This window comes from Pantherophis guttatus, chromosome 2, assembly GCF_059756535.1.
Source record: "Pantherophis guttatus breed Tessera chromosome 2, ASM5975653v1, whole genome shotgun sequence".
Taxonomy (NCBI): Eukaryota; Metazoa; Chordata; class Lepidosauria; order Squamata; family Colubridae; genus Pantherophis; species Pantherophis guttatus.
In genome coordinates, this window is record NC_142064.1 from 100,978,202 (window position 1) to 101,004,378 (window position 26,177).

General features: G+C 38.5%; 1 protein-coding gene across 1 annotated transcript in view; it reads right to left on the bottom strand.

Annotated features, from left to right (window-relative positions):
* The window catches only part of CLCN1 (chloride voltage-gated channel 1), a 69,172-nt gene that overhangs the window by 17,770 nt on the left and 25,225 nt on the right, over positions 1–26,177 (bottom strand). Inside the window, 15 exon segments of the mRNA XM_087886465.1 lie at positions 694–827; positions 1,806–2,019; positions 2,108–2,218; positions 2,724–2,793; positions 4,394–4,543; positions 6,407–6,491; positions 7,217–7,318; positions 10,558–10,642; positions 11,015–11,140; positions 14,782–14,860; positions 15,984–16,061; positions 18,124–18,257; positions 18,939–19,067; positions 19,874–20,005; positions 22,010–22,148. Coding sequence (XP_087742591.1) covers positions 694–827; positions 1,806–2,019; positions 2,108–2,218; positions 2,724–2,793; positions 4,394–4,543; positions 6,407–6,491; positions 7,217–7,318; positions 10,558–10,642; positions 11,015–11,140; positions 14,782–14,860; positions 15,984–16,061; positions 18,124–18,257; positions 18,939–19,067; positions 19,874–20,005; positions 22,010–22,148 — 1,768 coding nt within the window.

Here is a 26,177-nt window from a genome sequence, read left to right on the forward strand (position 1 = left end):
AATATATTTGTGAATTCTTGCTACTGAGATGATATTCCTTGCCTATAAAAAGGAAGGATAGGTTCAATTTATACAATAGTGATGAATTGGGAAGCAATAACTTAAATTTGGAGATGATTCATACTTCTTGATAGTTCTTTCTTGATCAAGTATACAAAATTTACCAATTTGTCACCAGTGCTATAATCTCCCCTCATTGATGCCACTCCCAAAACTCTAGTGCTCAGATTCTAGAAAAATCTGGAAAAATTCCATGTTAATTCTTCTTTGCCCCTGCCCCTCTTTTCTTCTTTTTGGCTCTGCCTCTCTATTAGGAAGAAGTAATCAGCAAATTTTATTTCACCCCGTTTCTGCCCTAAATTCTGCCCTACTTTTCAAAACAATGCATGAATATTCAACAGGTCTGCTAACCAGCTGGATTTTTTTTCCAATGGAAGAGCAAGCTTTTGTTTGGACATTCCCACAGAGCCAGCAGCCATCATAAATGCAGTCAGAAACTCTTATTTTAAAAAATTAAATCAACACTTGAAAGAATTACATCCCTTACATTCCTCATTAAAACCAATCAAATGACTGATCAGAAATATTTGGAGTGGACAAAAGTAAATCCCGGAGAAACCTTTCCATGAAACTCGGTTGGCAAGACTGCTTTAATTGAAAACAGGAATTGTTGTGTTTCCCTACAAAGCTCACCTGGAGAATCCACCAGAGGAAACGTGCTGATGGTGGTATTCTGGAGCATGTCCTTCAGATCCCGATATTTGCAATTAGAGGAGATGAATTTGACGTCAGACACCATAATGTCCTCAACAAAAATATTGTATTTGCTTGAGTGGGCATAAGTTAAAAAATAAGAAATAATAAAGTGGGAGAAAGAGATTTATTTATTCATGTCATACTTTGAGCCCTTGCTGAAAGCTACTTCCTATCAAAAAGTTACCATAAAATCTTACTAATTAAAGCCTACAGGATGTCGTTAAAATACTGAAACATCTAACAGAAAAACATAAAGCATAAAACCCCACAAGTTTTTAGAAAAACTTGCTTTAATTGCTCTTGTTTGCTTTTTTTCCCCATTGATATTTTCATTTACTGGTCTTTGTATGCCACCCAGTCAGGTTGTTTGAGTTGGGCAACCATATAAATGCAAGAAATAAAGGAACGCACAAAAAAAGGAACATAGGAGCTATTCCCAACAACTACAAATGTCTGGGAGGGCAGCCATGTTGCAAAACAGAGATCGTTCTTTCTTAGGGATCAGAGAGGAAGAAGTGACATCATTTTCTGAAATTCTTTCCATTCGGGCCATTAGGTGGCTTGAAATTTCAGAACCATCACTCAGTTTATTTCCAGGAGTTAAAAAAAGAACCAATGGTTCTTAATGAACAGCCTTAATACACTTCCTGGGTGTTTATCCTACTAACAAGAAAGTTGACCTATTTTTAATGAATTGAGGTTTTGGGGAATTGTGAACTCATGCTGTTTCCCAAACATAACTGAACTGTACTTTACTTAATCAATTTTTGTTCAAGGCGCTAGGCAAAGATGTGATTAGCTGCTTTGTGGTTCAGGATATCATATAAAGAGCCAAACTTCAAATCATCCCCCACTTAAAGTCTTTACAGTAGTTATTGAGCTATGGATTGCCATAACTGACACATCGGCTACAGATGATTTCAAAATAAATACATTCCAATCTATGGGTCACCTGCTTTGTTGATTGGGATTGAACTGATCTCTATCTCTTCCTGAACATCTCACCATCTTTTAGCCTACTCCCTCCCTTCTTGGTCAGCCCTAAGTACCTTATTTGGTTCCAGCCCAAGTCTGGTAAATAGGGCAGTTTCTTCACTTGGATGATGCTGTCATAAAGGCTTGGCTGCAAACTCTGAGCCACCATGTTGGCAAGAATGACGGCCACCATCATGGGCAGGATGTGGGCAATCTGACCGGTCAGCTCGAAGCAAATCACTGCTGTGGAGACAGTATGGCTGACAGCACCTGTGAGAGCTGCAGCTCCTTTCCCAGGACAAGGAAAAAAGGGGCAAAGTTAGCATCACTTGGATCACAATTGGAACCAGAGAAAGGAAGAGGGTCCTACACTTACCAATTACAGCATAACCGCCAGGTAAGATTTTGTAAACAAAGCCATCAAAGAGAATCCCATCAGGGAAAAGCCAGGCCATGATTTCACCAATCAAGCGTCCAAAAGCAGCCCCTAAAACCCAACGAAGATAGTTTCTAAACTGTCTTTATCAGAGTCACTAATACACACTCATGTTCTAATGATATTTTAAAGAAGGGCAACGAGTCACCATCCAAAGCTTAAGCAACACCCATCCTTGCCTCCTTTAATGCCAGAATAGAAAGAGTGGGCATCGCTGCTATTTCTGAGCACTCAAGTAGCCTACATTTCGGCTTGTCAGAGAGTCAGATTTTCATGCTTTCCAGTGCTAGTCCTCTATAAACCTGCCCAAGAAAGCATCTTGGAACAGAAGATGAATAGATCATCACTTGTGGGACTGTCACAAACACTTGCAGAACTTGAAGGACATAGGAAAGTGGTATGTAGGTAAAATAAGAATAGATTGAGGGAAGGAGAAATGACTTCAGGGCGTTCAGTCATTTCATAGAAACACAATTCCCCTTTTATTTATGACTCTACAAGCAATTCCCTCCATTGCAATCTGCCTGAAAGTTTTCACAAAAAGATTAAAACTCACCCAGCACAAACACTGGCATGAAGCCTCCACAGGGTATTGGCATAGTTGTGGCAACGACAGACATCCAGAACTAGGACAGAGGTAATAAGCAACCATGGTTACTGGGCAATGTCTCTCCCTCTCTCTCCCTCCCTCCCTCCCTCTCTCCTCTCTTTGTCTCTCTCTCCCTCTCCCCCCTCCCCTCCTCTCTCGTTAGAAATAGCTCGAGGGCAGCCTGCCAGATGAAGGTTTCAGCAGAGTCCCAGTACTCTGACTGGTACAAAGTAGGAGGATACGACCAAGCAGGATGCCACTAAGCATCCTCCAAGGAATCTTCTTCAACAGCTACCTTTCTAATCTATTCTCTCTGGTCTTCTTCCCCACACAATGGGCTTCTCTAAAAAGGAACATTTCTCCTCCCCCTTAGGCTGTATTGGAGCATCTGTTTTGATGTAGAACAGAAAGATCATATAGCTGTTAAATTACAGAGCAGTTGTCCAGACCAATCCATCTCTGTTGACTTGGCCAATTGCCTTCTTCCATTTAATGTATGTGTATTATGCATCAATTCAACATTTTTTAAAATAATAGCATAAATACTTCTTTTGAAACTCCCCTTAGGTTAGGTAACATACTATTTGTGGCTCCCATCCCACAATTTGCTAAAAAAAACTTTGTTCCACAAGGGATGGAAAGAAGGCTTCAGATGCAGATAGCTTCTAACTATGACCTGTCATGACCCTAAAGTACTCCTTTTCCATAGTCACTTTGTGCAGAAATAAAATGTTGGTTCCTGTAGCACTTAGCATAGCTTTGTATTTTCCATAAGCTTCACCAATACATGCACACATGGCCAAATTCCCATGGCATACACTAAAGTAAATTCGATTCATCTAAATCCCTTTTTAAAAAATTAAATGGATGAGCATAAAAAATAATTAACTTTTTTTACTGCATAAACTTTTTAATACTGCATAAATTCACAAATTCATTCATTAGGAAGAAATAAAGAACAAAAACCTCCTCCCAGTGGAACAAGAATAAATGATAGTCTTGTACGGATAAATTCAAGGAACAACTTATTTACACTGTAAATAAAGAAGCAAGGAACAAAGTAATTACTTTGAGGAATGGTTGTTACAATATCATGTTGACCATTCACATTGGAAATCTGGCATTACAACTATATTTTATGCAGTACTGCTTGCACAAACCTTAACTGAAAAAAGGTGGGAAGTCAAATAGCACTGAGATACAATGCTTGGGCAACGGCCTAACTGAGTTTCTCTACAAAAGTAAACCAGGAATTGAAGTCTTCACAGTTCAGAGAGAAGCAATTTAGAATTAAGGAGAAATTTCCTGACAGTTAGAATAATTAATAAGTGGAACAACTTACTTGCAGAAGTTGTGAATCCTCCAACACTGGAAATTTTTAAGAAGATGTTGGATAACCATTTGTCTGAAGTGGTGTAGGGTTTCCTGCCTGGGCAGGAGGTTGGATTAGAAGACCTCCAAGATCCCTTCCAACTCTGTTATTCTATTCTATTCTATTCTATTCTATTCTATTCTATTCTATTCTATTCTATTCTATTCTATTCTATTCTATTCTATTCTTTGATTCTGCTCATGGGAAACGGCTCATAATATGGTGGGAACATCATAGAACTTGCATTGCTAGGTTATCTCCCTACCTTCATGAGGAAAAACAACAAGATGATGACAAAGACGCTGACTTTGGGATGGATCCAAACTGCAGATCTCCCCAGAAGCTGTGGGTCCTCTGTGTGCTTTATCCAAGTGAAGTTATCAAAGAGGCTGCTGATGGCTTCTCTGGGCATCAACTACAAGGAGAAAAGGCAATTATGCTTGTCTCTCAGAGAAGACTCTTCCCTACCACAGCGAGGCAAATTTAGCAACAGAACTGACATTTTGATATGCATAAATTATGCAAATGTGTATTGCATATTTTACTTCATGCATGGTATCTCATGGTAGATGTGAACAAATAATTGTTTTGACTTTTTTTTATGAAACTGAAGAGCCTTAGAAAGATGAATTCTGTGACAGAACCATGCTTTGTTGCCCTTCGATGCTGCTGCTGTTGCAGGATCTCTTTATACAAAAAGGCCTAATTATATTTCTTGGAGGCCACTTTTGAACAAACAGTCTTTCTGTCACTCAGGCCTCCAGATCATACAATCAAAACAAAACAAGACTTGAACAGGTCATCTACATCAGGGGTCTCCAACCTTGGCAACTATAAGCCTGGAGGAATTCTGGGAGTTGAAGTCCTCCAGGCTTAAAGTTGCCAAGGTTGGAGACCCCAGTCTACATAACTGTTGATCCTCAAGATACAACCACCACAGCATGCCTGCCTCTTTGAGAATCTCTAGTCTTGCAGAGAACCAACAATCCTGGTCAACAGAGAAGCACAGCACTGATTTAACCAATTGCTGCTCAACTGTTAGCCAGTCAATGATGCTCTTTCCCATCTTTTTAGTGTCATGCCAAAATAAAACCCTTTCCCCTTTATAAAGCTGCTATTTTGAAAAAGACTGCCCACCTTGAATCTGGTTTTGCTTTAAGACAAAACACTGGGAACTGGGAGGCAGCTTTATTCTCTAACAAGCTCTAAAACAGCAGTGCACAAGAGATAAGCCAAATATTATTTCTTCTGCAATAATCATTTCCAGTTTGAATTCAGCCAAGTATTCTATGGCTGGAAAGGAGGTTTTCTCAATCCCTGATCATATTTGCAATCCCATCTGATAGATCCTTCAACAGTCCAGATGTAAATTTCTGTTGTTTCAGAAATCCAGGATAATAGTTATATTTTCTTTAATTGTTTTGATGATGTCCTCTTTTTCCAGCAAGCAGAGAACAACTGTTTAATAGAAAGAAGATTGCATAAGGCTGCTGTGAGCAAAACTCTCTCCTGTGGAATTAATCCTTGGTCTGTGGAAGTATTATGGATTTCCTGACAGCATAAAAAAGATTAGCTTTCATACATCATGTTAAGCCATAATGTGTTGGGTCCAGTGATGGTATTCAGCTGGTTCAGGAAAACCGGTAGTGGTGACCTGCGGGTGGCCGCCCACCCTCCCCAGCGCTATTTTCGGTGTACAGCAAACCAGTGGTAAAATTATGTGAAACCCACCTCTGGTTGGGTCCGCATGTTTTGTGAACTTAGCCATTGTGATTGGTAAACCATGGTGAACAGCATAGCTTCTTATTGAGCCCAGTTTGTTCTATTTGCAGTTCAGTAAACCATGAAACCATGGCTTAATACAATATATGAACCTGGGCAGGATGAATCTAGAACTTATTTTTTCAGAGGCAGAATCCCCTGCCTGCCCTTATCCCATACAACAAAAGAATGGATTTATCATTGCTTTTCTTCTCAGCATGCAGACAAAATAGAAGGAAAAGCAAGAGTTTATTCACCACCAGTGTGCTAGCACAAACAAAGAAGTGTTAGTGCTATTTGAAAAGTAAGTGCAAATGGAAAATGCAGTATCCTATACTATATGAAACAGACACTTGGTGTGTATTTTTATACACTGTGTTATTACAACTGTTAGTTTTATTAGGGTTTTATAAATTCTATTATTTATATTTGTACGTTGTTCTGGAACCTCAGGCAATGAAGAACAACAGCACGAAGTTAAATGATAAATAACTATACAGATAAGTGGAATCCTCACTTCTCCAGCCATAAACTGTCCAAAGCCAGGGGGGAATGTCAGAGATGCTATCACAAAAGTTATCACCCCAGGATACACAAGGCGGCTGAAAAAGAAAAGAAATGGGAATTAAATTCATACAACAGTCTCTGAAATACGCTGCAAATGCCATGTAGAAGGCAAGGGCTCAGCCAGTGCTTTCAACACCGATTCCTGAGAATGAGTGGAACTTTTTCCTCTTGGCTAGACATCAGTGTGAGTTAAACATACACAAAAAATCCAGCCACTTATTAGGAAGTAAGATAAACACTAATATATTGGAAGCATTCCTTGTTTAATCTGAACTAGAGCATAATTCAGCAGCTTCTACCACTTGTCTATCCCTTTAGAAATTTTTTTCTAAATTTTCAGATCTGGATTGCAAAAATTTCAAATGATTAGTAGACAATAGTTAAGAGATAGAATGTTATCTATTTCTTTGCTGGCATCTGGAGGTCTCTAGGATATTTACAGCCCAGATTTCTTAGCCCTACCTGACAGTAAATCTAGCTTTAGTTTAACAGTATACTTACTTACTTACTGCAAGACAAAAATAAATATTTCAATTGGCCATCTACCTTAAGCTCTTAAAGTACAATAAACCTTAAGACAATATATTTTTAATTTCCTATGTTAAGAACATTTCCTGAATTATAGTTCCTCCAATTATTAAAAAGGCATCAAAAGGCAAATTTTAATGCTACCCAAGTTAATTTATGTCTTACAGAAAAGAAAACATGGCTTCAATCTTAATTAAACTTAAAATATAATAATTTAGCAAAACATACTCACTATTTGGTTAGGAATCGACTTAGAGTAGCATGTTGTCTGACAAACAAAACCACCTGTCGATTAAAATAAACAAAAAATGCTCCAAGAAACCCAGAACAGATCCTATAACATAAGATTTGAAAAATAAAATTAATCCTAGGCTTTGAATTTACATAAGAACACTACAGATTAAAAAATCTATAGCTAATCTTTCAACAACCAATCAGATTCTTCCAGAAAAGTTCAAGGATAAATAGCAAAATATATTCCATTTTGAATTCTGCACATTCATTTATATTTAAGTTCAACAGTATATCCAGAAGGCATAAGTAACCAGAGAGAAATAAATCTTATTGATTAAGATGCTAAAATCTTCAAATGGCATATAACTTTTCTGGCTGCAGGGCATCCATTTGAATGGTTAATTTATGTGACTTTTTAAAAATTGCAAATAAAAAAAATGACTATATCATTACCAGAGATCTCAGCCCTGCAGCATTTTCTGCATCCTGTTTTACTGCAAGGAGAACATTCAGAACTGTCATCCATTTTAAAATACAGTTTAAAATGATAAAACATAGTCTACCACCTCAGAATTCTATCTCTAACAATATTATTCCAATCTGTTATGATTTGTATGTTCCAGAGGTGGCCTTCCTTGTTTATATATCCCCATAGCTTGCTTTTCAGTACTGTAGTTAGATGTTCATATGACCATAAAACTAAGGTATCTCCCAAGATAATCTTCTACTGTACAGTACTGTTTCTTAAAGTGTGGTCATAGAACATGGGGCGGGGGGGAGAGTCCCACCACTTTTTCAAGAGTCTGCAAAATCAAAATTATTTATCATCTTATGTTGAAAAATAATACAACATTAACATCCTATCAATCAATCACGAGTAGCAATTGCGGCAGTGAAATCACTGATTTTAATTTTTAATATAATAAATATCACTAAAATATAGCCCATACAAAGAAAAGCTCTTTGGAGTCTTTCCTAATGGTTAGAAGTGGGAAGGGTATTAAGAGAAAAAAAGTTTAAGAAACACTAACCTATAGCACTATACGCTCCAGAGAATGTACATGGCATTGTATATACTCTAATCCAGTGGTGGGTTTCCAAATTTTTTTACTACCGGTTCTGTGGGTGTGGCTTGGTGGGCATGGCATTGCTTGGTGGGCGTGGTTTGATGGGCGTGGTAGGGGAAGGACACTGTACAATCTCCATTCCCAATCCAATCCAGGGGAAAGTTACTGCAAAATCCCCATTTCCTCCTGATCAGCTGGGACTTGGGAGGCAGAGAATAGACGGGGGCGGGGCCAGTCAGAATTTTTACTACCGGTTCTCCGAACTACTCAAAATTTCCCAGAGACCCTTGGGAGTTGGGCGGCATAGAAATGTGATAAATTAAATTAAATTAAATTAAATTAAATTAAATTAAATTAAATTAAATTAAATTAAATTAAATTAAATTAAATTAAATTAAATTAAATTAAATTAAATTAAATTAAATTAAATTAATTCTGCTACCGGTTCTCCAGAACTGGTCAGAACCTGCTGAAACCCACCTCTGCTCTAATCCTGATTTTTTCCCCCACTAATATAGATAAATTGAACAATCACACATTCTTGACCTGTAAGAGGTCCAAAAACAATTGGAGGAATCACTACTTTTTTAGTTATTTGGTTAAAGATTCGGCACCTACAACTCAGTACTGAAACTCTTGGCAAAGCATGAAAGAATTTGAGATTCCCAAGCCAAGACTAGAATATCAGCCACAGCTCGTTCTTAAGCTACATGTATATAATACATGCCAGTAGGGCTACAAACTAATTGTTAAATGAATTCTGTCAAGTGAATTTCAAAGCTTGTTTTTGATGAAAAAGGCTTCTGGTCAGGTTACATACAAAGAAATGCAACAAAACAGCTTTTCTGCACCTGCCATATTTCTCAATCCTGCATGATAAACTGCACAACCAAAAATATTAAGACAACGATTGGAATTCCACTCTCAGTCATGGAAATTCACCAAATAACTTTGAGTCACAGTCACCATCTCTCAGCACAACTTAGCTCACATGTCTCTAAAACTGGGGAAGGGATTGTTTATATAATTTGTAGAAAAGGCAGAATAGAAATCTAACACCAATATCTGGTGTTCTCTTTTGCATCTGATCCTCCCAAAGAGGAGTGTAATCTCTATTTCTCCAAACAAAAACAAAACAGTTCCTTGTCAGTCAACAGGAGTGCTGATTTAATACCAGTTTATAAGGTACTTAGGATCCGAGGACTTGGCAGCCTAAGGAAACAATAGCCAATAACTGTCCATCAACATGCCGATCAACCAATCAATATCCCAATCAACCAATAGAAAGCCACACCCAACCAGGCACCACATAAATATAACACATAGAACAGCCCAAAGTATACATTCTGGTAGAGAGAAGATCCCTGAGGATGGGTCCAGCAGAAGTTGAAAAGATCATCATCATCACCATCATCACCACCATCATCATCATCAGAATTGGAAGGGACCTTGGAGGTCTTTTAGTCCAAACTCTTAATCATGCAGGAGACCCCATACCATTTCAGATAAATGGATGGCCAGTCTCTTCTTAAAAACCTCCAATGATGGAGCACCCACAACCCCTCAAGGCAAGATGTTCCTCTGGTTGATTGTTCTCACTGTCAGGAAATTTCTCCTTAGTTCTAGGTTGCTAGTTTCCTTGGTTCCTATTCATTGTTTCTTGATTTGCTTTCAGATGCTTTGGAAAATAAGTTGACTCCCTCTTGTTTGTGGCAGCCCCTCAAATATTGAAACACTGCTATTATGGCACCCTAGTCCTACTTCTCTAGATTAGACATACCCAATTCTTGCAACTGTTCTTCATATGTTTCAGCCTTCTAATCATCTTAATTGCTCTTAGCATTCTTTCCAGAGTCTCAACATCTTTTTTATATTGTGACCAAAACAGGATGCAGTATTCCCAGTGTGGTCTTGCATGTGAACCAGAGGTTTAGACTAAACCACTCATCCTGGTTACTGACCCAGATTGGACCCATTATTCTGGATGCATATATTTGCTAATATAAAGCAGCTTGAAATACAGGCGTGAGAAGAGTTTGAATTGTATTGGGAAGAGGGCAATGACTAACCACTTCTATACTGTTCCCAAGAAATTGCATGAACACTTCTTTGAAATCCCCTTAAGAGTTGAGTATGCTTCAAAAGTGACCTTACCTGTTTCTAATATGGAACTTTCTAATTTAACTGCTTCATATGGAGAACTTTCAATATGGCTTGCCTTTCTTCACCCCTGCAACCCCCACTGCAATTAGCTGTGCTCCAGTGGGCTTACCCTATTACAGCAAATGCTGGCAGCTCCTGTAGGTCAAAGGGAAAATCCATGCGAAAGTTTGTTCTGAAGAGGGCTGTGATGGTGACTGTGAGGAGGGGATGGAGAAAAGAGACAACCAGGGTGACCAGGTAAAAAAAAGGACATGAAGTTAGACCCTTGGTACCCAAACAATGAGTCTGAGAACAGCCTAAGAAACCTCTATTACCATTTCATGTCAATGATACTATTATCATTTCAGTTTTAAGAACTTCACTGTAAAAAAAAATCATAAGTGTTCCAAGAAGACTGAAATAATTCAGCCTTAATACCACTTTGTTACTAAAAACCTTTCTGCCTTGCACAGACACTCCCCTACCCACTATCCCCATAATCTTGCAGAAGTTGTGTATAAAGCTAATTGTGGGAGGCAGCAATAACGACAAGGGAGGCTGGGAGGAGATGTGTCTTCTCATCTTACTTGCATCCTTGTTCCAGACAGCAAAGACTCGGAAAACAAAGGCGCTGAATGTGGCTGCAAAGAATCCACGCCAATAGTTACGAACTGCAAAATAGGTGGAAGTGACTTCAATGCTAAAGAGGACACCTACAGAGTAGATAAAAATTCTCATCAGTTCATGACAGTCTACGCCCACAAAATGCATGCAAATACTATTTCCCCCAGCCATCACTCCCCAAAATAGACTCTTGCAAAAGGGATAAGAGTTACAACAATAAGTTTATTTTTAATTTCTTTTCATTTTGCAAAAGTTTTGTTTTGTTTTGTTTTGTTTTTATGGTTAGAATTAAGGCCACAGAGGAATCAGTGTAAGCAAGACTGAAGTTCCCCAAGTCACCCTTTATGTTAATTCACTACTTTCCCAACTTTCTACCATCAGAAGAATGTTTCCTGTTGAAGAACCCTTTGAGGCTGGATTATATATTAAATTCACTTCACAAGAAGCTCTGGATAGCACTGCTGAATCTAATTCAGGAGTCCCCAACCCACAGACCACGGCCCAGTACCAGGCCTTGAGCATTCAGAAATGGACCGTGGAAGTGGCGGGCTACAGAGATGAAAAAGTTGGGGAACTCTGCCTTACATCAATTGAACTTGATTGTAAAATTTGTTTTCTTACTGAAAAAAATCCAAAGAACTTCAGGGCTATCTGGAATGAATGTTAAAAGCCTGTCTTTTGGTGAAATAGAAGCTGCCGCCACCCTTCCAATGTAATATCACTGTCTCCTATTCTAGTGACAAGGGGCTTCTCAAAACATTGCATTGCATTATCCACATGGTTCTCAATTGAGTATGTATTGGAGCAGTATGAGAAGATGCCATGAATGAACACTAACCTTCATACTGCTAAGATTCTAAAAATAAATGGAGGGCTTTTTAACGAGTTGGAAAATGATGACCAATAGGATCCTGGGAAGGAAGAGTGCCATCAATATATAATCAATAATATTATTAATAATAAAGGGTCTTATAAATGGAGACTAAAGCATGATGCAAGAGAGAAGATGTGATGTGTCTTGGAAAATTTAGACAAAAGCAAGCAGCCACTTGCCTCCAAGTGGTGTCCCGAAACAGCAGCCAACCCCCACTGCACAGCCCACAGTCAGGACATCTGTGTAATAATATGGCTGCTACTAGTGGAAGAGATGAGACAGAGAAAGAGAAAAAAAAACAGGAAAGAAGAGGAGTGAGAGGATTGGAAGCTAATATTGCAAGACAATCAGTTGATGTTTTGTAGCACATCTTGGACCCATTTACTGTATATATTCTGTATATGTCATTGTTTCTGTTTTATGTCATTCTGGCCCTGACAAGTTCCAATACATTTGTGCAAGAAATTGGGGCATTGTACCTGAATGCACAACTCTTATAGAAACAGGATATTTTCAGCTTTTCAGATCCAACATTTTTTTAAACATCAAAAAAGCTGCTGTATATCAACAGTTGATGGTTAAGAAGCGTAAGTTGTTAATAGTTTTACACATCATAAAACTCCAGTTTGAAGATATAGGAATTTGGATGTGTTCTTCATGTACAGGCTTTTGCCTGTGAATATTCATAGTTGGAGAATGTGCTACAAAATGGAATTGCTGCATTCTCCCAATTATGGTAGTACTTGTGAATAACTTCAGTAACTTAGAACAAACTCCATTGTAGTATAGCCTTTATAAAAAAATTGTGAACAATGAACAGAATACTTTGCATGAGAACAGCTTTCTCCTCTGATTGATGTTCTCATGAGTGAAGTATCACTTCAGTCCATTTTTAAAATAGTAACTTTATTAAAGATTATAATTACAATAGTAGGAATTATTTCATTTGGAATTCATGGATGTGCCATACAGGCAATGTACCTGGCTGAAATGCTTTGCTTAGATGGAGCTGAAATGGTTTGACTCAATCTGTTATTTGTTGTCCAATTCATATGATTTACTGCCATACACAGATGATAAAAAATAAGAAGGAAGAAACAAACGAGCAACAAGGCCTCTCTTCAGAGAAGCACATAGTTCAGGAAGAGAATTGCTGAAGCCACCAAAATACAGCTGGTAACTCAAGAGGTCATCTCTATATGGGTAGGATTATTATCAATATTGAATTCTATCTACTAAAGAGCTCTCATTCAAATTTACACAGACACTTCAAATTCATGTTTGTAGTACATGCCTTATTTCAAAATTACCAAACACAGATTCTTGTTTAGAGGATTCAGCAAGGAAAAAACAACAAAGGGTATTAATTAACGTTATCAGTAAGTTAAAAAAAACTTAGCATTCATCAACCAGGATGGAAAATAAAGTAAGGTTTTAAAGATATATATAGGAGACATGGGGGCACAGTGGTTTGAATGCAGTATGGCAGAGTAACTCTGCCCAGAACCTGGAGTTCAATCCTGATGGGCTCAAGGTTGATTCAGCCTTCCATCCTTCTGAGGTCAATAAAATGAGGACCCAGATTGTTGGGGGCAATATGCTGGCATTTGTAAACCACCTAGAGAATGCTGTAAAGTATATATATCTAAGTGCTATTGCTATTGCTATCCATTCAAGTATACATTTCCAAATTAAGTTTGAAAAAGTTGCAAAAATCAAATAGAAAATTTCCAAATTATACCTACTTGTCACTTCAGAAAATATTGGTCCATGTCAAGTATAACCATAGGGGTGAGTGATAATTGACTGACAGGCTTGGTCTCACTGAATATATTGAAAAATTGCTTTTGATTCAAGAGGGAAAAAAGAGTGAATCAAGATACCATCAGATGTACTGCTCTTGGCAACTTGATAAAGAATCTGCTATAATTAGCTTATGGATTCAATTGTGTTTCTTCAGTGACTAATATAGACTATTTGTTTATTTTATTTATTTAAAAGACTTCTAGGACTACCCATCTTTTGTGCTCTAACTTTTGGCAGAAACAGCAAAATAAACAAACAAACAATAAAACCAACATTAAACAAACCTTCCATTGCCCCAAAACAAACATTTTTCCATATGGCAATATTTAAATTTATTGGGCTCTTGAAAAAAGCTGCCAAACTGAAATTGACGTCCATTTATCTCCCATCTAATATTTCACCTTTGTAAAATGACTTCAATATTTCTAAAATCCTTAATCTCATACCAAGAATCATTGTCTCCCTACCGTCTATGGATAAAATTATTTTCTTGAACGACAAAATCTCTTCTTAAGGTCTTTAACCCAAAGTATTATTTTATCATTGTTATGACTATACTTGTTATTTATAGACTAGCTGTAAAAACAAAGTATTTTCAGCACCTGACTTGGCAGTTTTAAGGTAATGGTGAAAAGAAAAATAGCCTACAGTATATATATCTACATAGTAACGCATTTTAATTAAAGTTCCTATTTTCCTTAAGGAAAAAAAAATGGGGGAGATAATGGGAACTGTCATTTTCCCTGGACACTGCCTAAAACTTAGAAGAACATGACCTGGAAAACAGAAGTATATGTAATTGCCATGGAAGTAATTTCTTGGTTGTCCATCTCATGTCATCTCCTTGCACCACCGCTACTTCCTGTGGATTTCCACAGAGTGCTCATTCAGCTTTTTTCCATTTCCCTGCAAGGTTACATGAGATAAAATAGCTGCACCGTTGTGCCTTAAGAGTTCTTGTATCTGTTACAAAGAAAACACATCTTTCCTTCCAGAAATGTCCTCAGCCTGGAGCATCAGCATGTTGTATAAACACAGGAATGCACTTGCCTCCAAGAGGGGCCCCGAAGCAACATCCAACACCAACTGCGCAAGCGGCCACCAGGAGGTCCAGTTGCCTATGCATGTTCTGGAACAAAGAGCCCAGCCAGAGAGAGGCATGCCAGGGTTAGAGTGAGCACAGGCAAGAGTTAGTCCTTTCTTCTCCTGCTGCTCAAATGCTAAGCATCTGCCGGCAGCAAAGCCAGCCTTCTTTTAGAGCCTTGTGAGTTGGCTTTAGTAGCAAAGGCAGACAGGATCTACAAGAACTTAGTCTCTTTCTACCTTGGTCCCATTTCCTGTATTCTCTTTGCATTAGTTTTATTTATTAATGTTCAGGTTGATTAGGATGACTTCTAAAATAAATAATCTAAGCATTTGTTATCAGCCACTGGAAGAATACAGCATGGCCGAGTCATAAAGCTGTTGCTTTATTTTATTTCTGCAGCTAAGGTTAGAAGCGACAAGCTTCTAGAATCACAGCCAGGCTCAAGACATAGCTGCTTACAACAGCCATAGCTATAAGCACAGTTTGCATGTTAATTGTTCTCAATGAATCTGCTCTTAATACAGGAGTAGGGTGGGTGGGAATCATCCTTATTTACATCTATTCAACCACTTTTGTTTCATAAGGGTAACAACTGAAGTAAAGCTGGTCTTTTTGCAACCAGCATATATGACAGAGATATGGCCAATCTTGTTTATCTTTGGCTCTTCTGCATATTTATGTTTGCAAAAGTTTGGAATTATGTTTTATCAGGAGAAAAGGTGCAAATCAGAATGATTTGATATTCCACAGGATAAGTAAAGTTCAGTCTTAAAGTGAGGATAGGAAACTGCAGAATATTAAAAGCCCCTTCCATACTGCCAGATTATCTGTTCAAATTGTTCCCTTACAACTAATTCTAAACTTTTATTTACACAGAAATTGATATTTTGAAAAAGCCAAACATTGCTCCTGATTTTTTTCCCCAGTACATTTACAATTGCACTACATTATTCTTGAGCAATTCTTCCATGTTTCATTGGACATAATTGCATGAAAATACCTAATACACCTCTCACTGTCATTTCCTGTGTTGTGCAGATTCTTGTTTTTGAACTAACTGTTTCATTTTACTGCCCTCAGTTCTGCTTTCATCATCAATAGTCTATAATGTTCTCTCTCCCAGCAATCTCACTCTCAAGCTAGATGGAGCATGCAGAACACTTACCTCATAAACCCCACAAAAGATAGACAAGAACTTGCTGAGGACAGCAGCACAGATGCTCGCAATGTGCACAAAAGGGCCCTGCCGGAGGGGGAGAGAGAGGGCGACTGTGTAAATAAATAACTGGGAAGAACTAGGCTGAGTAGCATCACAGCGCAGGCCAACAACAAAGGATGTGCCTCCGACCAGCTTCTGATCATTCTCTCCCTGCCTACATTGAACTGAAACTATTTCAGCATCTTTGCTAACTCCTTTGTGCTAACAAATCCAGAGATCCAACTTCTGTCCTTGGTGATCAAGTGTAGTGGGGAAGATCAAAAGCACTGGGGGCTGGATTTGGGAGTCCTTAATTAAAGGGAGGGGCCGCATTTAGGTCCCCCAGGCCTCTGGGCATGTGGGAGTGGCTTAGTTGCTTCTAATAAGTAAGCTCATTTCTGCAGCTTCTGGTTGCATTCAGCTCTAGGCTAGGCCTATGTGTGTTTCTATTCTTTTTGGATGATTCTCTCTGACTGCTTCCCAAACTGCTCCTTTATCAAGCTAGGAAGCAGTATATCCATGTAGTGGCAATTCCTCCCTTCCCTTTGTTCTTTGAGCTGAGTCTATTTCTGGCTCAGAATAAACCAGTTAGTTGCACTCCTCTGCTTGCTTTGCCATAATGCAAAAGTGGAATTGCAATGCAAGTAACGTTATCCAATTTATACCATTGTCCAATTCTTGAGATGCTGGTATCTTCACTTGTTCTTGTGCTTTATGTCTTTAGTTTGACAAATATCTTTCGCTCAAAAGTACCGGTATTTTCGGGGTGGGGGTGGGGGGGATTAATGGAATTGCCAGAAGCAAGAGTTGCAATGATCATCATCCATCTGCCTCTGCTGCTGAAGTAAGGAAGAGCTTGTGTCTTTCTCTGTTAATTAAATAGAAGGGAATGACCTAAAGAAATAATTAAAGATATTGTCTTACAGCCAGCAACAGAGAACTGGCTAGTTTAGGACTCCAGTGGGAAAACTAGCCAGCCAGCAAAAGAGAAGTGGCCAGGTTAGTGCTCCAATGGGGAAAATAGCTTAGTTCAGAAACATTCCCACCTGTTTATTTCAGTGACACCAACAGAAGAGAATATGTGTAGCTCAGCGTTGAACTGTGGAGTCTTCCATGCTTTTTGACCTTGATTGTTTGTTTACAGATATTTCATTACCCAACTAGTGCAAGTGAGAGTGGGTTTTACTGCCTTTTTATGTGCAATAGCTTGCCCTGCCAGTTTGCTGAGGATGTGGTTTTCTTTTTGGTTAATGTATTGTTTTCTGTTTGATTGTTTTCTGGTGTTAACCCCTGCTTACCTAAGTGTCAGCAGCTGGAGAAGATGTCTTTTTGTTTGCCAACCTATCTACAAAACAAAAGACTGGGCCATCTTATCTACAAAAGACCTTCAGCTCCAGGGTGATAGGATTAGCCCTCACTCAAGATCCAAACCAGGACAAAGTCAATAAGCCATAATAGGAATTAAGCTTCAAAGCCCCTTCATTACATAACTCAGAAAAATTCAACCAAGCCTGGGACTCAAGCCAACCTACAAAGTTACCCCTGCATGGCCCCACGGGAGTCTGACAACCAGTGGTGGGTTGCTACTGGTTCGCCCCAGATCGGGCAAACTGATAGCGGCGGCTGGAGGCTCTGCCCACCTGTCTGGATGCTTCTGCACATGCACAGAAGTGTTGTGAGCATGCACACGCACCCACGAGTGAACCGGTAGCGACGGATTTTGAAACCTGCCCCTGCTGACAACCAATCAGAATACATTTCTTTCACAGGAACAGGAAGTAATTTCAAAGCCCAAGAGAAGGTATAAATCTCTCTCTATCTCTTTCACCCATGTGCTCAATTGCCCAGGACCTGAAACCATGTGGTCCTGTCCACCATTAAACCATCTTTCCAAACAGCTTTCATGTTTTCAGTGTCTTTCTCCCCACTTGGAACTGAACCCAGAAGAACATTTCTTCCAATAGATGCATCTGGGTTTTTTTCCCCCCCTTTCATTTGCTCTATTTCAAGTTTAACCCTAGAATCCTTTAGTTCTTTGCAGCCTTTGTCTTCAAGCTGATATCTGCCATCACTTTTCTCCCTTACCTCCATTCCCAGTTATACCCACCTCTTTTCCAACAGGAATCCCACTTCCCAGGCCAGCTGTCAGGCTTACAACTTTGGCCACAAATGCTTTAGGTGTGAGGTACTCCTTGAGGACTACTCCTCGCATAATAGTTTTCAATTCTGGAATCCCAGAGCCTGAACAAAACAGAAAGGAATCAAGAAAAATGCTATTCAGATAGAACATAGCCCAAAACATATTGAGAGGCCACAGCGCAAGGGACACATGTCAGATAGCACCAGACCTCTTAGATGACACCCAGGTTGACCGCAATCAGGTAAGAAGCATACCTCACAGGTTTGTTATTGTGGGGAAAATAGGAGTAGAAAATTTTGTTGGTTATGTTCACCACCTTGAGTTATTTGTAAAAATAACAAAGGCAGGATACAGACAAATAAATATGAGTGCTTGAATCTTCAACAATAAAAATTAATGGGAGATATTAAAGTGTCCTATCGGCCTGCAGCAAATCTCTCCTTGTCCTTCTTCCCGATGTAAAAACCCATGGGGCACTGATAAAAACAGAACAAGTTACATGGACATAATACAGTGTTTCTCAACCTTGGAAGCTTGAAGATGGGTGAAGTCCACCCATCTTCAAGCTACGAAGGTTGAGAAACACTGACATAATAGAATCAGTGCTCATCGATTGTGTATCCCTTTTGCCCTAAGAATGGACATAGGGTGGCGAACTGACAGGCAAAAAGGCAGACAGGGGACTTCATCTATGACTGAAATCGACAAAGAAGTCTGTTATGGTTGTGTAGTTTGGGGCCTGAAATGAGCAGACATATTCCCACTGTCCCTTGATTCCTCACCCACAGCCTGTGGAGAGACAAGCTGGCAGAAGAGGGCAGCAAAGAGGATAAGGATGAGGGGGTAGGTGACCCAGGCCAGGAACTGCATAGGGATGTTGGGTTGCATCTCTTTGTATATCCACTTGTAAGCTATAAGGGGAGAAATGACAATAGATGTGAGTGATTGTAGCACCTGAACAGAACCCCAAAAACATACATTCAACCCATGCAGGAATTATCATTGGCTGCATTCAGCCCACTACAGAATGATAACCAAATTTAAACAAGCAGAGCCTAACTAAACAAAGGAAGAACGTTTTCGAATCTTACTCTGCAGTCTTTCCTACCTCCATCTATATTCTCAAATGGCTTGTGTCAAGTGCAGGGATAGGCAGGGTGGAATAGAAGAAATCAGTAACAAGCATTTCCTTTTCTTTTTGTGGAAGGGCATTTTGTCAGGATCTGTGCAGGGTTCAAAGAGGGCAGGGTCACTGATTGGCCAATCTGGAGTCAACCCAGACAGACACTGATCGGTTTCTGTGATCAGCAGCAATCCAAATTCCAGCCTAATGAACAAATGAAGCACCTTTCCAAGGCCATTTCCTTCCTCATTCGGATAACAGATGTTCACTAGGAATGAAAGCTACCTGATGAAAGACCCAGACCTTAAGAGGGAAAAGCACAATGTTTGCTTTTGGAAAGAGCAAACAGTAGGAACGAAAACAAACAAGCACACCTTCCATGACCAAAACTGGTACCTCTGAGCTTCTCTTTCAGTCAGCTGTGCTTTCAATAAATTATTCATCTCTCTACTCTGTCTTGTTTGGCCCTTTATGTGCTACGTTTGTTAGGTTTTTAATTAGTTTCAGTTGTGAATGATACCACATTAATAATAAAACAGAGTAGTAGATGTGTTTTTAAGTTGTAGCATTTCTTCAGAGTGTGAACCAACCTACCTTGCAAGCTTTTGGCACTGGCATAATCCACCCCCCAGCTGACTAGTGCCATGACCACACCCAGAAGAATCAAGAATATCCAGTCTTCTCCCAGCTTCTTCGTAATATAATTCTTGACACTTTTAGTACAGGCTGCAGAAAAGGAAGGTCTTTTAGATAGTGGTAAACTTCCCACCGAAGTTACTATTTTATAGTTCTATATATCACACTGGGAACTGTATGACACTGTAATAAATGTGTCAAATTTCTTCCACTGAAATCAACAGGATGAGAGGCCTTAAATCATGCCAGATTGTGTCATTTCCTTCCAAACAGATGTAGATACATTTAAAGCTTGCAGAAACTCTCCTTAATTCAGAGATGTTGAAGAACATAAGCATCAGTAAATTCATCAGGTTTAAAGTGCCCTGATCCATATTTTATCAAGCATGTGTTATGCGACTCGTTGAAAATAGCAAACAGTAGGCTTAAAACAACAAAATAAACATTCTCCATTTCACTTAACTCGGGGGGAAAATCTTACATTGATGTCCAATCTGAATTAGAAAAAGTTACTTGGCCCACAGTGCTCTGAGAATGCAGGCGAAATACAGTAGATGGCATATGGCATTATTTTTAACAGGCCATTAACACCTACACTACAGCATTGCTAATACGAGGCCCTATGTGAATATGTTTGAATTTCTGAATTATCTCATTAATTAACCTTTATGTATGCAGAAGTAGAGTTATCATATATTGCCTAATTTTCTTAATAACTTTTTTTTAAATCAAGTATTCTACAGGCTTTAGACTCAGGTTCTGAGCTAAACAGCCAAAACACAACATCTTTTGGCTTTCTTTTAAAAATGCATTTAAGTGGTCATTTTTATTTGAAGAAAAAGCAACTGTGTTGTTTCTCCATTTGTTTTATATTCCAATTCTAATCAGGGTTCTGTGCCAATTTCTCATCGCAAAACATCTTCCTTGCTGCTATTGGAGCACTCATCACAATACCCTGAGAAACTGGGCAAAGGTTGGGGGAAGTGGACTGGCAGGAAAGCAGGACTGCGTATTGGGGGGGGGGGTGTCTTGCTTGTTTTCAAACAAATGCGGTGGTGGGATTCAGCCAGTTCGCATCACTTCGGGAGAACCAGTTGTTAACTTTCTGAGCAGTTTGGCAAACTGGTTGTTGGAAGAAATCATTAGGGCAGAGAACTGGGTTGTTAAATTACTTGAATTCCACCACTGAACAAATGCCTGCTGAAACATCTTAGAATCTGATCAGTGCTCCTCAAGGAAATAATTAGTAATAGTAAGCAAACTTTCCATAACCTGCTTTTAGTTAGTTTTTGAAAAGAAATCTGTATCCAACCCAGAACACAGCAGATATGCTTTATTTTTCAACATTCAAAATGTATTTTCACAGAATTGCTTGAGAATGCTAGTGTATTTGTTAGTCAAGAATGGGCTTCACTATTGCTCTACATCAGTGTTTCTCTTCCTTAACAACTTTAAGATGTCTGGATTGCCAGAATTCCTATAACTGGCTGGGGAATTCTGGGAGTTAACATCTTAAAATTGCTAAGATTGAGAGACACTGTTCTACATGAACTATATGTTCTATCATCCAAAAGCAAACCTAATACTGCCCTGTTGTAGGATAGCTTCAGGAAAAGTTTCATCTTATTTGTGGGTAAGAATCTTTAAAGAAGTATGTCTGATGTTACTGAGGTTCTCATTGAGAAAACCTGAGGGAAGAAGAGATCTTCGAGTAAATGCTTATGTCCCTTTTCTCAACCCCAAAGTCTCCCAGTCCAAATAGTTTTCATTCATGAAAAGGCTTTAAGATTACCACTGCATGCAATGTGTAGTTTGCCCCAAATTCACTCATAGTCACAATCATGGAGCTTTTTTTATGTTGGAACAGTTGGAAGATATGTGAAATAAATAAATAAATAAATAAATAAATAAATAAATAAATAAATAAATAAATAAATAAATAAATAAAAAGAACTACAGAATTAAAGCATCAAAATGTCCATTCTGTGTTCTTCCTTTCCATTCTTCCTTCTCACTATATGCAATAAACTCCAGTGCAGTTAATGCCCAAGGTACTGTGAGCTTCTTGGAAGCGCCAGTTTCACTGGGGCTTACCATGATACTTAGAGTAGCTCTCCTCCTTGAGTTCAGCTTGACTTCTCCGCTTCAAGGAGTCTTGAGACGTCTTATTCAGAAGTTCAGCTGCTTCTTTCTGGGAAAGACTGGGAAGTTGGTCCGTATATTGGCCATAGAGCTGAGAGAAGAATAATAGGTGGTCAAGACACTCCAAAGACAATGTAGAACAAGACAGCCAGAGACTGCAAGACACATAGTAATAGCTATGTCAAAATGAAGTACCTTTAATTATAATGTACCTTTAATAATGTAGACATGATTCCAAATCCTCTGCCGTAAATGACATTCATTGAATCTAAACCAAGTACATTTTGCTCATAATCCTGATTGGTAAATGTTCACAGCAATACATATATCTCATGATGTTGCACTTGACAACTTGAAAGTATAAATGTGGAATGCTATGAATGTTCTGCCTCTGGCAAAAGATTTATGATAGCTCATGCATGCATAATCTTATTTCTTTCTGCATAATCATTGATGAATGATGAATCTATGTTAACCAATCCCAACTCTAGAAGAGATTTTTAATCCCTGCTGGTAGTTGTGTATATTCTCAATCTTCCAAATAGCACAGCAGTTTACACATTGTGGATACTAGATGATGAGGTACCAGTCTACAGGCACTTGCAATGTATAGATCAGATCTTATTTGAAGGAGGGAAGCAAGGATAGTGGACTGAATCTGAATATAAACCAGATTATTTCTAGCCATTTATTGAATGTTAAACTAATCTAATTAATAATTGCTGCAAGAAGGAATAATGCTGGTATAAAAATCAACAACTGCACGATACATGAAAAGAAGGACTAGGGGCGACAAGAAATAGTTGAGGGGTTTTCACAAAGAAGAGGGGGTCAAGCTATTCTCCAAAACACCTGAAGGCAGAACAAGAAGCAATGGGAGGAAACTAATCAAAGAGAAACTGAACCTAGAATTAAGGAGAAATATTCTGACAGTGAGAACAATTAATCAGTGAACTGACTTGACTCCAGAAGTTGTAGGTGCTGCATCACTGGATGGTTTTAAGAAGACATTGGACAACCACTTTACTGAAATGGTACAGAGTCTCCTGCTTGAGAAGAGAGTTGGACCAGAAGACTTCCAAGGTCCCTTCCAACTCTGTTATTCTATTCTGTTAAAATGTAGTATATTGTATATTCTATTATTTGAAAACTAATCACTGCAATAGAAGCCCCAAGTACACTATCTCCATGAGTTCTATGTCCATATATTTATAAGAAACTCATCTGCGTTGTCTAGTTGCATTAGAAGCTAAACTAAATAATCTGTAATATGCAGACAGCAAAAAGATGCAATTGGTTTAAATGAACAAGTTTACAAACTCAAGCAAATAGCCATATGGAAATCAATTATTGTAATTAATTGCATTGTAGAGAAGAAAGTGATTTTCTTAATATGCCCACTCTATAGTATATCGACAGTTAGATTACAATTATAGTTATACTGCTATCTTAAAAGAGCTAGGGGGAAGACAACAAGAGAGAGATTTGTTAAATATATGTTGGGAAGTGGCATTAGATAAATATTGGTTGGATAGCTAAATAAATTAAGCCATTCCATTTTATTGTAACTTTATAGTACAATGGTGTATCTAGCTTTGTTTCCTGTATGGTCTACCTGGTAAGATTGACATCAGTCTTGCAAGGCTTAAAGTATAATTCTCCCACCACCACCTTTATAGCCCAATGATTAGGGAGGGTTCCTCCTGAACCTCTTTCTTCACCCATTATGCAGCTGTGGGATTTGTTCCTCTTGTCTGATTGGTCTTTAGGCAGCATTTCTTTGCCAGGTCTCCCAAGGACATTCCCATAAATCATTACCCTCTGCCTTTTCTTGTTACCTGTTCTTATTTTGCCATCTTTATTGAGCAGCTGACATTCTGATTCTTTTTTTTTCCTTTGAAAGATGCCAAGAATAACAAAAATGGTTTCTGTAGGCATCTTCAAAGGAAAAAAAAAAACCTGATTCTGCACTTTCACTTTCCTGACTCTAACTCTGTAATGCTGTATTACCTGACTGCACTCTTCCTTTGTGGGCTGCCCTCTTTCAGATTCCCTCTTTATGTATCTTTTTTTGTTGTTTTCACACCTTCATGATGTTTTTTGGATTGTCATGTAGACTCCTGTAATTCTCCGTTTTTCTTCCTCAAAGGAATTGTTTGCAATTTTACTTTTACCTCCCTTAGGGATTTTTTTTTTTTAACATCCTGGAGCACTTTTTTCCATTAGCTTTTCCTATCACACGATTACTTTTTGAATTTATGACATTTACTTTTGAAGTCCAAGATCTGTGTATGACTACACTCAGTTTTAATTTCCCTTGAAATCAAGACCAGCAGTGTGCAGCCACTTCATCACTTTACTGCTGTTTCTGTTTCAATTAACAGAGAAGAGAAGAGAAGAGAAGAGAAGAGAAGAGAAGAGAAGAGAAGAGAAGAGAAAAGAGAAGAGAAGAGAAGAGAAGAGAAGAGAAGAGAAGAGAAGAGAAGAGAAGTTGGAAGGACCTTGGAGGTCTTCTAGTCCAACCCCCTACTCAGACAGGAAACCCTATACCATTTCAGACAAATGGTTGTCCAAACTCTTCTTTAAAATTTCCAGTGTTGGAGCATTCACAACTTCTGAAGGCAAGCTGTTCCTTTGGTTAATTGTTCTAAATGTCAGGAAATTTCTCCTTAGTTCTAAGTTGCTTCTCTCCTTGATTAGTTTCCACCTGTTGCTTCTTGTCCTGCCTTCAGATGCTTTGGAGAATAGCTTGACTCCCTTTTCTTTGTGCCAACCTCTGAGATAATGGAACACTGCTATAATATCACCCGTAGTCCTTCTTTTCATTAAACTAGACGTACCCAATTCCAGCAACCGTTCTTTATATGTTTTAGCCTCCAGGCTCCTAATCACCTTTGTTGCTCTTTTCTGCACTCTTTCTAGAATCTCAGCATCTTTTTTTATAACCAAAACTGGATACAGTATTCCATGTGTAGCTTTACCAAGGCATTATTATAAAGTGGTATTAACACTTCACGTGATCTTGATTCTATCCCTCTGTTTATGCAGCCCAGAACTGTGTTGGCTTTTTTGGCAGCTGCAGCACCCTGCTGGCTCATATTTAAGTGATTGTCCACTAGGACTCCAAGATCCCTCTCACAGTTGCTACTATTGAGTGAGGTAGCACCTATGCTATACCTATCCATTTGGTTTTTCTTCCCTAACTGTAAAATCTTACTTTTTTCACCATTGAATTTCATTTTGTTAAATAATTAAATTCTCTCTTTTTTGTTAGACAATTAAATCCTCCCTGTTAATAAATTATTTCTTAAATTTACAGTATGTACCATCTATCTCGCTGCCTTCCTTAACCCTCTAAAATAGAATAATATCAGAAAGACAAGTCAGGAATTTGCTAGAAGGACCAGGCTTGGCAAGATCTTAGGGTACTGCATATTTGCATCCTTGCAATTTCATGGCTCTTTAACAGATTCGCAATATGGTTTCAGAAGGCATTATTAACATCATATGCTTAGCTGAGATTGCAATATTGTAACAGCATTTTTTAACATGCGGTGTAACTTCTGTTGCTTCTATTTGTTTTGAACAAGTTTGAATCTTTCAATTGCTATATTCTAGCCAGATTCTTCATCCGACCAGGTTGAAAAAATGAATAATTTTATTTATTTTATTTATTAAATTTATATGCCGCCCATCTTATCTATAAGGTGGTGACCTAGATCTAGATCAGATACAAAGATAAAATAACCTTTATTGTCACTTTTTTCTATGAACAGATTAAAAAATGAAATTCTGAAGCCTGCGCTCAAAAGAAAATATATACTGTATATATAGTATACCCATACCCATACATGCATCTACATATACAAATGCTATTAGTTAAATAATACATATGATATTAGCTAGATGTTTTCCCTTCAAGCTCATTCTATTTATTTCCCATATTGTGAGTGTTAAACAACACTCACACTTTCCGCAATGCAGAAGACTTTATCTGACTCCTTCTAGGTTACCACCTTTAGAGCACTCCATGGCTTAGGACCTGGGTACTTACAAGACCACCTTCTGCCACCAGTAGCCTCTCACCGGCCAGTACGCTCCCATAGAGAGGGGCTCCTCA